The sequence below is a fragment of the Patella vulgata genome, chromosome 7 (assembly GCF_932274485.2).
Source record: "Patella vulgata chromosome 7, xgPatVulg1.2, whole genome shotgun sequence".
Lineage (NCBI taxonomy): Eukaryota > Metazoa > Mollusca > Gastropoda > Patellidae > Patella > Patella vulgata.
The window spans coordinates 36,096,846-36,113,521 of NC_065885.2; the positions used below are offsets into that span (position 1 = coordinate 36,096,846).

The following is a 16,676-nucleotide window of genomic DNA, read 5'->3' on the forward strand; positions in this document are numbered from 1 at the left end:
TCAATTCTGATCGTTGGATTGAAAGAGTAATCGGTTAAAACTGACAGTCCAATATAGCACCGGATATCCATCAATAAAAGTGGGTTTTACGTATGCGAGGATATGCCAATTACTATTCTGTTTAACAGGGTTAAGTAACTTATGTTCAATTCTATCACTTATCACCATAGCTTTGACAGATGCATAGAAATGGTCACCCGGGTGTATATAACGTGGGATTTAGGAATACATGAACAAAACCGGATGTAAACTTAAAAAAAGTACTTCAGATTGGATTAGTTTCTTTATGAACTTTGCCCCACCCACAACCCACCCCACCCCCCTAGAACATGACAAAATCACCTGAAATTGGTGAAAAGGGACATTTGCTTCTTAGTAACCAATTTCTTAAAATAATTAATCACATTCGGTAATTGTGTGCTTAATCACATAGATCACGTTTTTATTTCAAACTTACAATAAATATTTTACTTTCATTAACTGATCACATCTTGATATTCATGTTTGTAGATTTTCTTAAAAATATACAGTTTCAAGCGATACAACCCAAAAAACATCACCTGTAAGGACGGAATAACCACTATAAGTAAACCGCTACCAACACCTAGAGTTACCGGTGCATTGTTCCAATCCAGAACAACAGGGTATATAACATTATTGACTGGATCCGCTGACCAATAAATAACACTAAATACTAAATAAATAAGTCCATAAATGACCGGATAAATAACGTGAAGAATTCGAACAGGACGGGCACACAATGCCGTATCAATTAATACGACCACCGAGTTCATTAAATGTACATTGACGTCATGGAATAGGAGGACGCCATTACTGGGAAACAGTGCGATGTAATAGATGAAAGACACAATAACTGCCCACACGGAGATGATATTTGCCAATATCCACGATATCTTAGAGTACCACGGTGTTGGTTTGATCCTGTTGCCAGTGATTTCATCCGGATGGGTCTTTGAAGTGTTGCTGTCGTCAACGTAGCTATTTCTCATTTCTGTGTTGCCATTCTCTGCTAAAACGTCTTCAGTGCTGTGTTTGAAACCTTGGTTCTTGATTCCCCCGTTGACGTCAGTTCTTGCAGATTTAGCTGATTTGTGGGCTTTAACCATTGACCACACACAAATTGCACAAGCAATGTTGAAATGTGTGGTGAGAATGATGTAAGACCACGTTGTTAAGAATGCCATGGTGTGATGTGCTGTTTGGCCCACTTCCTTGGCATCTTCATAATGTGCGGTTACCTTGATGGCGTACTGAATAAGGGCTCCAAACGTATAACAGGCGAACAAAATCCGGTAGATGAGGAAAATAAACGATGGCCACTTCCACTGCAAAGGGAAGGAATACATAATTATTAGTTAGTATAATGTTATTGAATGACATGCATTTATAGTCTAATAATATGTTAATTTCTTAGGTGTCACACATTTTTGAATAAAATTAGCTAAAACTTTGGAATATCATGGTGTGCTTGCAGCAATTGTATCATTTTTGTTCGTGCAGTCAAATTGAAATAAATAACGTTTAACGTCTCGTCTACAATTCAACAGCCATAAGTAACTACATAATTTTATGATTCATACATAAGTATTTAATTAAAATTTGTATTTATGTACTACCAACTTGTTGGATGGGGGGGGGGGCAGTTTCTATACAATCTGAAGAACAGGAGACTTACTGTTGGCCAGAGCGAAACCGATTTGACATTTGTTTTTCTTTAGAAGATAACAAAACCGTCTTTTCGAGAAATTATTATAAAATCACCATCGCAACACAATTTAAATAGAATATTGAGTCGAATGGGAATGAGCTCCCTTGTCCAAAGTAACAGCCGTGTCAGACTCGGACAAAGATCAAACATAAAATAATTTCAATAAAGATGACAACGGTTGAGTTAAGAAAGGCTCGGTATGTTTAACGAGTGAATGATATACTATAATGTAATTACATATTTCCTTTCACAGTAGACGTACATCGGAAATACATTTAGGTCGAGAAGTTGAAAGTGTTTACTTATACAAAATAATTTGAAATTATGGTAATCAGGCAAGTTTTGTTTATGTTTTGGTTAATTAGATTCCTGTAAAATCAAAATTTTGAAGCTATCATCAGTATTGTCTCTGCCGCTGTCTGGTCAAAATGTCCCCCATAGCACACTGTATGGTGTATGTCTGTCTTTATTAGCCTAGTCGTTAAACCGCATTTAATTTCATTTCGTTTTAAGAGTGTAAGCTTATGAATTCTAAAACGGACTAGTTAAATAACTCTCTTGAAAAGATACTTCACATGATAAATTGGTTCAACCTTTCATCAATATTGACATAGACATCTAAGACAACACTGAGTGTACAACCATGAGTTATATAAAATCATCTTAATACTTGTCAATATTTAAAAAAGGACAGTGCAACTTTACTATATGAAATTCTGTTGATCAATTTCAAAATAACGTTTCCGGGGGAATCAACAGTGGGATCATAACATAAAAGTGCATTTTTAAAAGGAGTTTGTTTACGATACGTTATAAATAATTTATAAATACAAATCCTCAAATATCATATTTGAATGCCATATTTAAAAGGTATAAGCGGTATCTTGAAAAATTTTACGAACCAATTATTGTAGGATGAATTTTTTCCAAGAAGATACCACCAAATTGTATAAATATGATCTACGCTGTAGTATACCGATCATCCTGTATTATTACTATGTTTAATTCGCGTTATGGCTTCTTTAAGCCAACATATTATTCGAAGTATTGCGCCTAAAAAAATGTTTGATTTCACATTTTGAATTCTATGAGCACGAGTTAATCTACTCGAATACAAGCACTGCGGCGTAAAATACATAGGCGTACGGGCTCGAATTTTTTCGGGCTTGCCCCCTTCCCCCCGCCTAAAAAAGAAAAAAAAGAAATTTTGCCGACCGCAAACGCGTTTTCAATTTGGTCAGTCTAGTTAGCCTAACTTACAGTTCACGGAGACGAGTCCGTCGGGAGAAAATTTTGAAAATTTTAACTGTCGCAAACGCGTTTTCCTGCTATTCTAGCCCTTGAATACCGCAACTTCAATGTGGTCCAATATAGCCTACCTTAGGTGGCTGACCCGAATCCCAAACAAACATCCAATCGTCGCTGGATATGGGGTCTCGCCCTCTTGGAGAAAATTTTGAAAATGTAACCGCCGCAAATGCGTTTTTCTGCTATTCTAGCCCTTGAGTTAAGCAACTCCAAAGTTGTCCAATGGTTTTGTAACGGAAATCTCACTCAATGCCGACTTGAATTCCAACCATCCAATGCAGCTGCATTCACAAAAAATAATCGATGCCCGAAAATAACGCATAAAGTAGAGTGACTTCAGCCAAAATGTTTTATTCCATATTCATATCAGTACAAATTCGTGGTATTCAAATAAAAGAACATTAAAAATTTGTGTTTTATTAAATTTGGGGCACTTTATTTTGTCAACTATAGATGAAATAATTTTCTTTTTCTGCCCGAAAAGGCAGATTGCCATGCCCACCCCTCCCTCTGGCTCGTACGCCTATGGTAAAATATATAGATAATTTGTCAGATTATTACCGTTAATTGTTTTAACAACACTATAAAAAGAAACTGTGCTGGTTAATTGGTAGTCCATTGTCGAGTTCACTCTCTTTAATTTAATGAGATTTTACACCCACTAAACACAAATTAAGATTGGAGAAACACACCGGTTTGGGCAAGCGACTCTACCCCAAACCACTTGACTCGATGGCAGACCTCATGATCTAAAGCTCGCAGGTTAGACAACTAATTGGCGTGGTTGGGATTCCGCGGTGACAAGTAGTATGATAGCCTTCTCTGAATATATACAATGGCCGTTGGATGCAATACATACCAAAGTCCCTACATCACGCCCACGCACGTTACCTACGTGATGAGAGACCCTATATATATGCTATTCTACTTATTAGGCCCCTCCAAATCTCACACCCTTACGACTAGGGGAAGATGAAAAGTATGCTTTAATTAGTTTAAACACAACTGGACAAAGCCGACGATGATGACGAATGTTTATATTACATTATGCAAGAGCTAAATCTGCCTATTGCAAGTCTTTATTTAGGCTTCAGATGTTATAGAAATTATTAATTAGACCTTTATTTACACGACAAGCTCAAAATCATCTCTGTAGACCCACGGATGGCTTTGATACATTTTGGATTTAAACAGTCGTCCATTTAAAATTAAATGAATAAATGGTGGACCTAGCTAACGTTTACCGTCAGTCGCTGAAGTCACTACCGGAAACTGGCGATGAAAGGCCTGCTAAGCGAGGCTACCATAGGCATTGAGCATGTTACTTGATAATCGAGAATATGTGGGTGAAATTATCGTCTGTCAATCAAACGATCGCTCATTCTCATAGACGGTGCAGACACAATTGATGCCTATTTCTAGTCCAAACTTCCAACAGTGACAATTCCGTTCAGAACAAAGTAATTTGACTGAAATTTTCAACCTTTTCTTTTTTTATCATCTATTTTTGAATTACTATAGCAAGAATGGCCAACTCTTTATAAAACTCTTAACTACTGTATCTTTAATTAGAACTAAAGTTATCGTGTCACAAAGCATCAACCAATCCAATTGCTTATCTCTGCTTACCCTTAGCAGAAAATTCTCAACTCCATCAAGACCAAATGTGAACATCGTTGCTAAATTAGAAGGAGAGTTATTGTGTTCCAAAGTCTTGACCAATCAAATCGCAAAAAAAAAAAAAAAAAAAATCATTATAGTCAAGGTGTTGATGTACTACTAAAACTACACACAGTTTGATCACTCTCACTTAATCAGAACTAAAGTTATTGTGTCCAAAAGCATAAACCGGTCAAATTGCTTATCTCTGCTTACCCTAAACAGAAAATGCTCATCTAATAAACAACTACACCAAGTTTGGGGACATTCTAGCTCAATTAGAGGGAGAGTTACTGTTTCCCAAAAAGTGTGATGTACAGACAGACGGGCGGACCGACGGACAAAAATTATGCACCATTGAACGAAATCGGCAATGAAGAAATCTATTATTGACCAGAAGATATACACATGACAAAATATATATAATAAAATTTAATTGTCGTAAAGCAGGTGTCTTCTTTTGTCCAATCACAAATTAAATTTAAGCAATATCACCGAACAGGCGATATCACGTGCTTAAAGGGACAATAACACTCTTGCTGGCTTGACAGCCCCAGAAAATAAAAAAATAGCCTTATTCTAAGTACTAGATGTGTTAGTGTCCTACCTGTTGTGTAAATTATCCATTAAATTCTATTTTACTTGTCCAGAGGTTTCAAAAATATTTTTAAATCCAAGTCACATTTGAAAAGCTTTACGTCAGGCTTTTCAAATCATTTAGTTGAATTTTTCCAATTTATTAAATTTGGTGTGTTAAGATGAAATTTGTATCATCAATTAATTGGAATATTGTAAAATAGTACAATTTGTTAACCAGAATAAAGATTGGGACATATTATTCAGTTACAACAAGAGTGGTATTGAGCCTTTAATGTATTAATGAGTTGTAATCCTCATTCTAGTGCAAATAATTGATTACATTTTTCTTTTATAAGGTTGTATTGTAATCGTACTCTGGTTCTATTAAGTCAAATGCAGGTCGTTCTTATAAATAAATATATGTAATATGTATGATAATTGTAAAAACATTTTGATCAGTTACGCCCCTATACTAATGGCACAAAGCATACTAGTATCTTTACTCTGTGAATAGCGCTGGAACGGAAGATGTAAAATACTAAATATTAGTATTTACTCTATTTATAGCGCTGGGACAAAGGTGTGGGGATGTTGATAATAACAATGTGTTTTATTGCAACATTACTTGTTTAATAAATAATAAATAACAAACGGTTACGCCCACATTTTGCAAGAGATGGACGGGGAACAGTAAAATCAATAGGATTCTCATCGTCTTCACATCGAATTTGAAGCAAAAGTAGTTGAGTTTCGGTGCACACCAAAATCTAACTCATTCAATTTCTTTTGATCCTTATTCATCTGAATCGGACACAAATTGTAGTCCCTAGGATCTACAGAGAGAGAGAGAGAGAGAGAGAGAAATGCGGTTTAACATCCACTCGACACAACTAGGTCATTTCGGGACTAACATGGTTTAATTTTTATTTCAATAATTCGCTTGCGCATAGGAGTCTTTAGCAGTGGGGGGGAAACCGAAGGACCCGAAGAAAACCCACGAGGTTGGACAGGCGACCCTACTCCTTGTCACGTACAACCGGGGATTCGAAACCACGCCAGTCGACTCAATGACAGACTTTATGATACAGCGCGCACGCTAACCATTCAGCCCCATCCCCCCAGGATCTACAAACTTCATACATGTTTCACATACGTAAAAAGCAGGGCTATATCTTTAGAATGGAAGGTCCACAACCTTGGTATACGTGTAACATGCTTTTACCATATTTTGCGTAATCAGGAGAGACGATTTTGACCGAAAGTTTAGGTCCGATTTTCACGAAATTCGAACTCAACAAGAACGGTTTTTAAAATCAAATAGAAATGTGACAAGGGGCCGCAAGCTAAAAACGCGATTTTTCGTACAATCAGGGGCCATAATCCAAGAAGTTACGCTGTCCAATGTCAACGAATATCGACAGGAACCGCGGTCATTGGGAAATAAACATATGTTTTAAGTTTCATCAAAATCGGATAAATATTATGACCTCTAGAGTGTCGACAACCTTGGTATTAGGCCGACATGCTTTTACATTATTTGCGTAAAGGGGAGTAGATATTTTGACGAAAAATTTCAGCCCAATTTTCACGAAATTCGTACTGGACCATAATTATTCGGTAACAGTACAATCGGGGACCATTATAATCCAGTTTCGATATACGCCAATATCGACAGGAACCGAGACCTTTGGAATATAAACACACATTCTAAGTTTTATCAAAATCGAATAAAATTGGGACCTCTAGAGGGCCCACAAACACAATTAATGTAAACGGACACACGGACGCCTAGATGAAAATGGGGGAGTATAAACAAAGCTGTAAAATATGAAATTGCAATGATCATGTTCACTAAAACCACATGTTTTCGGTCTCTCGAATGCAATGACAATCGACATTTAAATCACTGGTTTCTAACCAGGAAAGTTTGCATTTGAAAAGGCATTTTATCTGTTAAACAAAATTATGTTCGACATCTTGTCTCATTATTTTATACTTCACGTAAAGGCATAGAAATCACACGCCCATTTGTATGGTGTATAATACTTATAACTCTCCTTTTGAAAATATCGGCAACGCTTACAAATAATATTCAATTACAAAAAATCCAAAGTCCAATGCATTGAAAAGTACGTCAAATTACACAAAGCCATGGCTGTCTTGATAGAAATGACGGATATTGATAATTCCCAAGGACTTAGTTTAGGGTAACTTATAGTTTCGACGTACTGGCATAACCTGTTCAAATTTTATAAAATAGTTTGTAATTTGGTTTCTATAAAATGATCATGTTTATCCCAAATTTATAATGAATTATCGAATCAATCAAACGAGGGTTTAACATCCTATTTGTCAAGACCAACCGGGCTTATAAAGACGGACATACGCATAAAGAATGCTATAATGTGGGATATTTTGTCCGTGTAGCAATTTGATTTCAACTTTCAAGGCTTCTTTTACGACCACACCAACGTGTACACATCTCATACTAACGACTACACGATCTTCCTTGCCATGCCCTCGGTTCTGTACCACTGACAAGGGGCAACTACGCTCGAAAATCCCGGGGAACCGTCTCGACCAACACCGGGATCGAACCCCAGACCTCACTGAGTTACCGTGGCTCCCTAAAATTATAACAAACCATTTCACAAAACAGACTATACAACCACAATGCGTCATTTAAAAACAAGTATCACGTTTACAATGTTCAACAAAAGATATTCACATTCTAAAAATCATTAAAAATACTCGCAAATTAATGGTACCCCCAACTTCAAACAATAGAATCAAATTTTATAAAACTGGTACCATTTTATTTCCATTCTATACGATTCATCGGCATTATCTTCTATAATCTATATAGATATGTGGGCACCAAGTCTTCTATTCCATAATAATATGTTCGATCCCTGCATTGGCCGAGAACATTCATCGGGATTCTCCGACGGGGTTTCCCCTTGTCAGTGGTGCAGGACGGAGGACCTGACAAAGGACAACTGTCTAGTCGTTCGGATGGGACCAAAATCTGAAGTCCCGTGCACGTAAAAGATCTCTTGGCAGTTGGAATTCGATATAAGAGTAGGATATAGTGCCGCTGTCCGGGCAAAATCTCCATCATAGCACACTGTCAGGCCTATGCCGTCTTCATTAGCTCAGTCGGAGAAGAACAGTAGGACGTTAAACCCCATTTCATTTCATTTCATTTCCATTCCATACGGCCGTCTGCATTAGCTGGGTTGCTGCAGAAAAATACATTAACCCCTTTTCATGTACTTTCTACATAATAAAATAATTGTTATATCATCTTACCTGACATGTATAAAAGGGTTCGTGGTGGTGAAAATTCAACCAAACGTGTTTCAAACGAAACTCTTCCCGTAAGATTTCCTTCGCGGCCATCAGAAAGCTATATTGTCAAATAACGTGAAATCGATTGTTTTTATTTTTCATGAAATTAAGAGATAAAGCCGTTCCGGTTTCCGACCTTTTCAAGCGCTTTATACGAATCCCGTGATTATCAAGAAAGAAACGATCAAACATTAGGAGCAGACGACCGCTAAGTAAAATGACATGTGATATTGCCTCGCTATACAAGTGTTATATACACGGATATCACAGACACATGTATATTATTATAATAATATAGCGTATCACCGGCGTGGTGACCATGCACTACTTACTCGATCGAGAACCTGCTGACGTGTAGGATATTATTACGGTTATTCGAACGGTAAATGGCAAATACGGAAAAGGATAAAGGATATATATTGAGATTGAGATCGGTCTACGCCATTCGTAATATTGATCATAAAGGCCACCTCAAAGAACAGAAATTTGTCTAATCAATAATTCGAATCATTTTAAAATTCGAAAAGCATGTTCAAGGCCCTGTCATAAAAAAACCCCGATTACATGGGTCACAAAGTGAATGCTTTGTTAAAGATACATTAGCTGGCAGTTCTCACTTTAACACTTAAAAACTCGATAATGTAAAGGGAATTTGCTGAAAATTTCAGCCAAATTGATCCACTCTGAACCGAGAATTTAATGGTTGAATTTTAGGCCTAGCCTCGATCATCATTACTAAAGTCGACACCATAAAAAACAGTCTCGATTATCCATTTTTTGATTTAATCATCAATGAGCGTTGAGCAGCAGTTCAGACTCCAATCCAGTAAATATCGCAGACTGCGTGGCGATGACATCGAGAGTTGATTATGGCCAGGATAAGTTAATTAATGGCAAGGCCTAATTAATAATTTAGATAACATTTCAGGCCTAAAGAAAGACCTGCAATGGGCAGATTTAGGTCTTGCATAATGTAATATGTTTAAACAAAAATGTTTTAAGTCAATCCGATTGGTTTTAAGTTTGGGTCTAAATAAAACAATACCTGGAGAGTTCTTTACTTCTAATGTCAGATCATTTCACTCTGTTGTGGCTGAGGAGTAAAATGTTCTACGACCAAAACAAGCTGGTTTTTTTGGGGGGGAATAAAGCACTATAGGGAGTTTATTACCTACATATATTAAGGTCCTTCCAGGAATATAGCATTATTTATTATTTCTATGTCTTTTACATGCACTACCATGACCATTCTTTGTGCCATCTGAAGAACTAGACACACTTTCTTTGTCACCCTGGCAGGTGCCACCCCTGACAATAACCAGGCTTGCAATTCCGAGGTTTTCATAAAGTTTAAGACAATCTGTATGTTAAAGTGCTAGAAACAGGTACTCTTTGGAAAACACGTGTCTAACATCTCAAGACTATTAAAATGTACATTTGTATGTCCACTACCACAAGTTATGGCCTGGGTACTTTCAACACCAATAAGCCCTCTGACATAGTCTACTTTACCCATTTTACTTTTAGCTGATTAATATATAGTAAATACTTGTTCCCGGACTTCTATGTTCACAATCAACCACAAAGTTTCACATATATAAGTTTCAAAGAGAATCAATTTTGTGGCACCTACTACACTTATGCTAAAATAGTATGGAGTTTTTATACGGGTTAAAAAAAAATGGCACAACTGCTATCATTTGGGTCAAAAATAAAACTGTCAGTTTTATTAAAATATATGGTTTTATATGATAAAAATCTGACGGAAATTTTTACATCCATAGATTAAACCAATGTTGAGATAGATAGAACAACCAGCGGCTGCCAGGCAGGATACTCCACATTTTGCAAGAAATGGATAGAGAACAAGCTAAACAAAAAGCGATTTTTCGTACAATCAGGGGCCATAATTCAGGAAGTTACGATCCGATATGCGCAAATATCGAAAGGAACCAAGATCTTTGGGTTATAAACTTACATTTCAAGTTTCATCAAAATCAGAAGAAAATTGTCACCTCTAGAGGGTCCACAACCTTGCTATACGTTGTTTTTACGCTATTTGAGTACGAGGGGTGGCCATTTTGTCTGTCAGTTTTGGTCCGATTTTCACGAAATTTGAACTCAACCATCCTAAGGGTGTAAAGGTGATATATGATATTCAAACTTTTTTTTAAATCGGATAATAATTGTGACCTCTAGAGGGAGCTCAAGCTAAAAACGCGATTTTTCGTACAATCAGGGGCCATAATTCAGGAGGTTACAATCCGATATGCGCGAATATCGAAAGGAACCAAGATCTTTGGGTTATAAACTTATATTTCAAGTTTCATCAAAATCAGAAGAAAATTTTGACCCCTAGAAGGTCCACAACATTCATATACCTTATTTTTACGCTATTTGACCACAAGGGGCGGCCATTTTGTCTGTCAGTTTTGGTCCAATTTTTACGAAATTCGAATTCAACCATCCTTAGGGTGTAACGGTGATATATTCAAACGGTTTTTGAAATCGGATATAAATTATAACTCTATACGGTTCACAAGCTAAAAACGCGATTTTCCGTACAATCAGGGGCCATAATTCAGGAAGTTACAATCCGATATGTGCGAATATCGAAAGGAATCAAGATCTTTTTACGAAATTTGAATTCAACCATCCTTAGGGTGTAACGGTAATATATTCAAACGATTTTTGAAATCGGATATAAATTATAACCTCTGTAGGGTTCACAAGCTAAAATCGCGATTTTCCGTACAATCAGGGGCCATAATTCAGGAAGTTACAATCCGATATGTGCGAATATCGAAAGGAATCGAGATCTTTGGGTTATAAACTTACATTACAAGTTTCATCAAAATCAGAAGAAAATTGTGACTTCTAGAAAGTCCAAAACCTTGATATATCATATTTGTACGCTATTTGAGTCTGAGGGGCGGCCATTTTGTCTGTCAGTTTTGGTCCCATTTTTACGAAATTCGAACTCAACCATCCTTAGGGTGTAACGGTGATATATTAAACGTTTTTTTTTTTAATCGCATAAAAATTATGACCGCTATAGGGTCCACAAGCTAAAAACGTGACTTTTCGTACAATCAGGGGCCATAATTCAGTAAGTTACGGTCCGATATGTGCGAATATCAAAAGGAACCGAGATCTGTGGGTTATAAACTTACATTTCAATTTTCATCAAAATCGGATAAAAATTGTGACCTCTATAGGGTCCACAAGAAAAAAACGTGATTTTTCGTACAATCAGGGGCCATAATCCATGAATTTTCGGTCCGATACATGCTAATATCGAAAGCACCCGAGATCTTTTGGAGATAAACTTACATTTCAATTTTCATCAAAATCAGATAAAAAATTGTGACCTCTATAGGGTCCACAAGCTAAAAACGTGATTTTTCGAACAATCAGGGGCCATAATCCATGATGTTTTGGTCCGATACATGCTAATATCAAAAGCACCCAAGATCTTTTGGAGATAAACCTATATTTTAAGTTTCGTCAAAATCGGATAAGAATTGTGACCTGTAGAGTGTCCACAAACAATTGTGGACGGACGGACGTCGGGACGGACAGGGGCGACGGCAATATACGTCCACATGAAAATGTGGGCGTATAAAAATGTGACCTCTATGGGGTCCACAAGCTAAAAACGTGATTTTTCGTACAATCAGGGGCCATAATCCATGATGTTTCAGTCCGATACATGCTAATATCGAAAGCACCCAAGATCTTTTGGAGATAAACCTATATTTTAAGTTTCGTCAAAATCGGATAAGAATTGTGACCTGTAGAGTGTCCACAAACAATTGTGGACGGACGGACGTCGGGACAGACAGGGGCGACGGCAATATACGTCCACATGAAAATGTGGGCGTATAAAAACTACAGTTTAATTGTAAATAGCATATTGAATCCTTACTCAAAGTTAACTAACAGATCAATTTAATTAAACAGTTTATTAAATTAAAAAGGTTTAACTTTAAACATACATTATGCAAGAGCTAAATCTGTCTATTGCAGGTCTTTCTTCGGGCCTGAAATGTTATCTAAATTATTAATTAAACATTAATTAACTTATCCAGACAATAATCAACTCAAGATGGCATCGCTAGCCTGCGATCTTAAGTGGATTGTGAGCCGATTTACTGCATAAATTTCCTTCTCGATTAAACGATTAAATGGATAATCGAGACTATGCTGTTTACCGTACTGACTTTAGTAATGAGTACCGAGGCTAGGCAGAAATCTCATTCGCTTAGTTTTCGTTTCATAGTGAATCAATTTGAATGAAATTTTCAGGAAATTGCCTTTACATTATCTCGTTTTTAACTATTATAGTGAGAACTGCCAACTTGTTATCGAATCTCCCATAATGTATCTTTAATTAAACACCTCTAGCTCTATCTCATTGATGTTTTAAAGGTGGCTATTCCCGGTATCAACCTTCTGTAGAATCATTATAGATTGATAGTGAGGTAGGAATTTTATTTCAAAAACCTGGAAAGTGGTTGATATCTACTACTTACAGAACGGGTGATGCAATGCACAATGTTCATTTCAACAGAATAACCAGTTTATTTACATGTCAAATTATGCAAACCATCTCAAAGGTTAAACAATATGAGACCATCTCCATCTTATAACCATGCAGCAACATTGGGTGTTTATATTCATCAAACTGTTTGATAAAACGAGAGCATCACTAACGCTGCAATATACGCCCACATTCCAGCTTTGATTGATATGGTACTTTTTAAAATGAAGAGAATGAAATATGAAATGGCTGTAATGTGACAAGAGGAAAAGAAGGCTAGGCATTGGGTTTGTTTTGCCAAATTTACCGACAAAATATTAACAAAGAAAAGTGGGTGCGACACCGCCCCAGGGGGTCAGGGCATTAACCAAAATAAATAGTTGCTGTCTTTACGGTATAAGGTATAAATATGCAAAGTTCCAAGATGATCCATTCAGAATTGCAGCCTATAGACGATAAGTACAAAAATTGGGCGTGGCTCTGCACCTGGGGGTTGGATAAGGAACAATATAAATAGCTACCAGTACCACCATGTTATTGAAATGACTGATATGCTGAATTTGAACAAAATCTGTTAATTTTTGCAACCTGTAGAGTATTTACAGATAAAAACTAACAAAAAAGGGGTTGTGACATGCACCAAAATAAACAGTTGCTATCCTTACAGTATAAGGAATAAATATACCAAGTTCCGAGATTAATAATATCAACAAAAAGTGGGTGTGGCACTGCCTAAAGGGCAGGGGGGGGGGGGGGATTGTGCACCAACATCAATAGTTGCCGTCATTAGGGTATAAGGAATAAGTGTACCCAATTCCAAGATAATCCATTCAGAATTGTGGCCTTCGGGCGCTAAAAGCCAAAACTGGGCGTGGCTCTGACCCCCTGGGGTCGGACATGCACCAAAAAAAAATAGAGGTCATCCTGAAAGTACAAGGAATAAGTATGCAAACATACATTATTGACTTTGATGAAATAAGATCTGCTTCATAATAATCATAAAGACAAATTTCATTTAGATGGTCAGAAACAGTTATCAATAACAACTTCAAAGGTTGTTTACTGTTATAGACGGAGGCTGAGCGTGGGGAGGGGGGGGGGGTGTCCATCAAATGGGCACAAAACCAGAACCAACTTTTCTAGGGTAAGCGTAGAATACGATGCCGAGTGGTAATCAGTCCGCCGTTGGGGCGTTTTCGAGATATTTGAGGTCAAAGGTCAAATGAGTTCATTTGCACTGAAAGGGAATGCGTAGTCATTCTTGTATTATGAAAAGAAGCTGAAAATGATCGACAGTAATCACACTTTCAATAAAAATGTAAAACTTGCTAAATTCACCTTTAGTCTTAGTGACCCTGGAGGTCAAAAGGTAAAATTTACCGTTTTTGCTCTAGGGAGATTTAAAGCAATAAAATGTCAACGTAAAATATAAAAACTAAAGCGAAACCTGTTCTAATTAACATTTCAAATTTATCTTTAGGTGGCTTTAGCACAGAACTTTTACTTTGGAACGTCAAAATGATCTTGCATAAAAGAACCAACACATTTTGAAACCTTTTACAAAAATACGTAAAAATTGTCAAATCGAAATCTCTCCGATTTATTTTCACAGCGATTGTTATAAATAATGATACTAGTTATCTGAAACACAATTGAATAGTTTCAGTGTTGGATTCCAGCCTGTAGGTCGCGTGGATTTCCGAGAATCCCAGTCTAGGAAAACCTCCGTTAATCTGTGACGGGAAACACATATTTTACGACGAGATTAAATGTTCGCAAATTTTTTTATGAGTTTTTATGAATTTTGCCGGAACATGGACGCAGATAAAACCGACGAATGCATTGTACATAGTAGTTCATAGGATATATATGTCGTATTGGTAAATTTTAGCGGGGAAAATTTTGGCAGGCTTTGTGACACGGCCTGCAGGCTGCAGTCCAGCTATGGAACTATTCAATTGTATTTTTCAGACAACTATATCATTATGTATAGCATTTGGAGAGATTTTGATTTAACAGTTTCTACGTATTTTTGAAACAGGCTCCGAAGCGTTTTGGTTCTGTTATGCAAGATCATTTTCGACGTTCCAAAGTAAAAGTTCTGTGCTAAGACCACCTAAAGATAAATTTTAAATGTTCCTATTATTAATTAAAACAGGTTTCGCGTTAGTTTTTATATTTTACGCTGACATTTATTACTTTAAATCTTCCTAGTGCTAAAGCGGAAAATGTGACCTTTTGATCTCTGGGGTCACAAAGAACAAAGGTGAATTTAGCAAGTTTACATTTTTATTGAAAGTGTGAATACTTTCGACCATTTTCATCTTATTTTCATGATACAAGAATGACCGCGCGTTAACTTTCAGTGCAAATGAACCCATTTGACTGATTACCACTCGGCATCGTATTCTACGCAAAATTTCACTCTAGAAAAGTTGGGTTTGGTTTTGTGCCCATTTGATGGACACCCCCCCTCCCCGCACTGAGCCTCCAGACTATTATACTTTAGCTTCTTTTTGTTCCCCCTTCAATTTTATGTTACTTTACTTTTACTGTCTTTCTTAAATTATAAATACTTTCGTCTCATCTTCTGTTTATTCCCTATAGTTTGTACAGTTTATGATAATAATACAGGTCAGAAGTATAGTCCCTTCATCAATACTAACCTATAGTTTATACCACAACTGCAAATTACAGACTTAAACATACATTATGCAAGAGCTAAATCTGACTATTGCAGGTCTTTCTTTAGGCCTGAAATGTTATCTAAATTATTAATTAGACATAAATCCATACCATAATCAACTCTCGACATCATCGCTAGCCTGCAATATTTACTGGATTAGCATCAGATTTGCTGCTCAACTTTCATTCATGATTTAATCATGAAATGGATAATTGAGACTATGTTTTTATCATCGCGACATTAGTAATGATGATTGATGCTAGGCCGAAAATTTAATCGCTAAATTCTCTGCTCAGAGTGGATAAACTTCCCTTTTCATAATCTAGTTTTTAACTATTATAGTGAGAACTGCCAGCTCTTTATCTAATCTTCCATAATATATCTTTACACAAAAAAAAAATGGGCGTGGCTCTGCCACTGGGGGTTGGGCATGCACCACAAACAATAGGAATTAATATGCAAAGTTTCAAGATGATACGTTAGAAATGTGGCTTGTAGATGAAAAACAAATACAAGCAATGGACATGGCTCTGCCACTCGGGGTAGGAGATGCAACAAAAACAATAGGGATCATTCTTAGGGTATAAGGAATAAATATGAAAATTTTTCAAGACAATCGATTAAGAATTGTGGCCTGTAGGCGACACACAGACACACAAAAAGAAAATGGGCGTGGATCTGCCCCAGGGGGTTGGGCATGCACCACAAACAATAAGGATGTTCCTTAGGGTATTAAGTATAAGTATGCAAAGTTTCAAGATGATACGTTAAGAAATGCGGTCTGCAGATAATAAAAAAAAACAAATACAAGAAATGGGCAT

At 36.7% G+C, this 16,676-nt stretch overlaps 1 protein-coding gene across 1 annotated transcript; it reads right to left on the reverse strand.

The window, feature by feature from the left end:
• Positions 1-438: 438 nt before the first annotated feature.
• On the reverse strand, positions 439-8,926 carry LOC126828530 (protein rolling stone). Its single transcript, XM_050558338.2, has 2 exons — positions 8,588-8,926; positions 439-1,346 (listed from the first exon to the last, which is right to left on the reverse strand). The coding sequence occupies exons 1-2, from the start codon at positions 8,675-8,677 to the stop codon at positions 477-479; spliced, it is 960 nt and encodes a 319-aa protein (XP_050414295.1). The 5' UTR covers positions 8,678-8,926; the 3' UTR covers positions 439-476.
• Positions 8,927-16,676: the final 7,750 nt, after the last annotated feature.

Coding starts and splice junctions, on each gene's coding strand:
- LOC126828530 (XM_050558338.2), bottom strand. CDS start 8,677: ATGGCCGCGAAGGAAATCTTACGGGAAGAGTTTCGTTTGAAACACGTT. Junction 1,347..8,587: donor AACCCTTTTATACATGTCAG/GTAAGATGATAT, acceptor TTCCCTTTGCAG/TGGAAGTGGCCATCGTTTAT.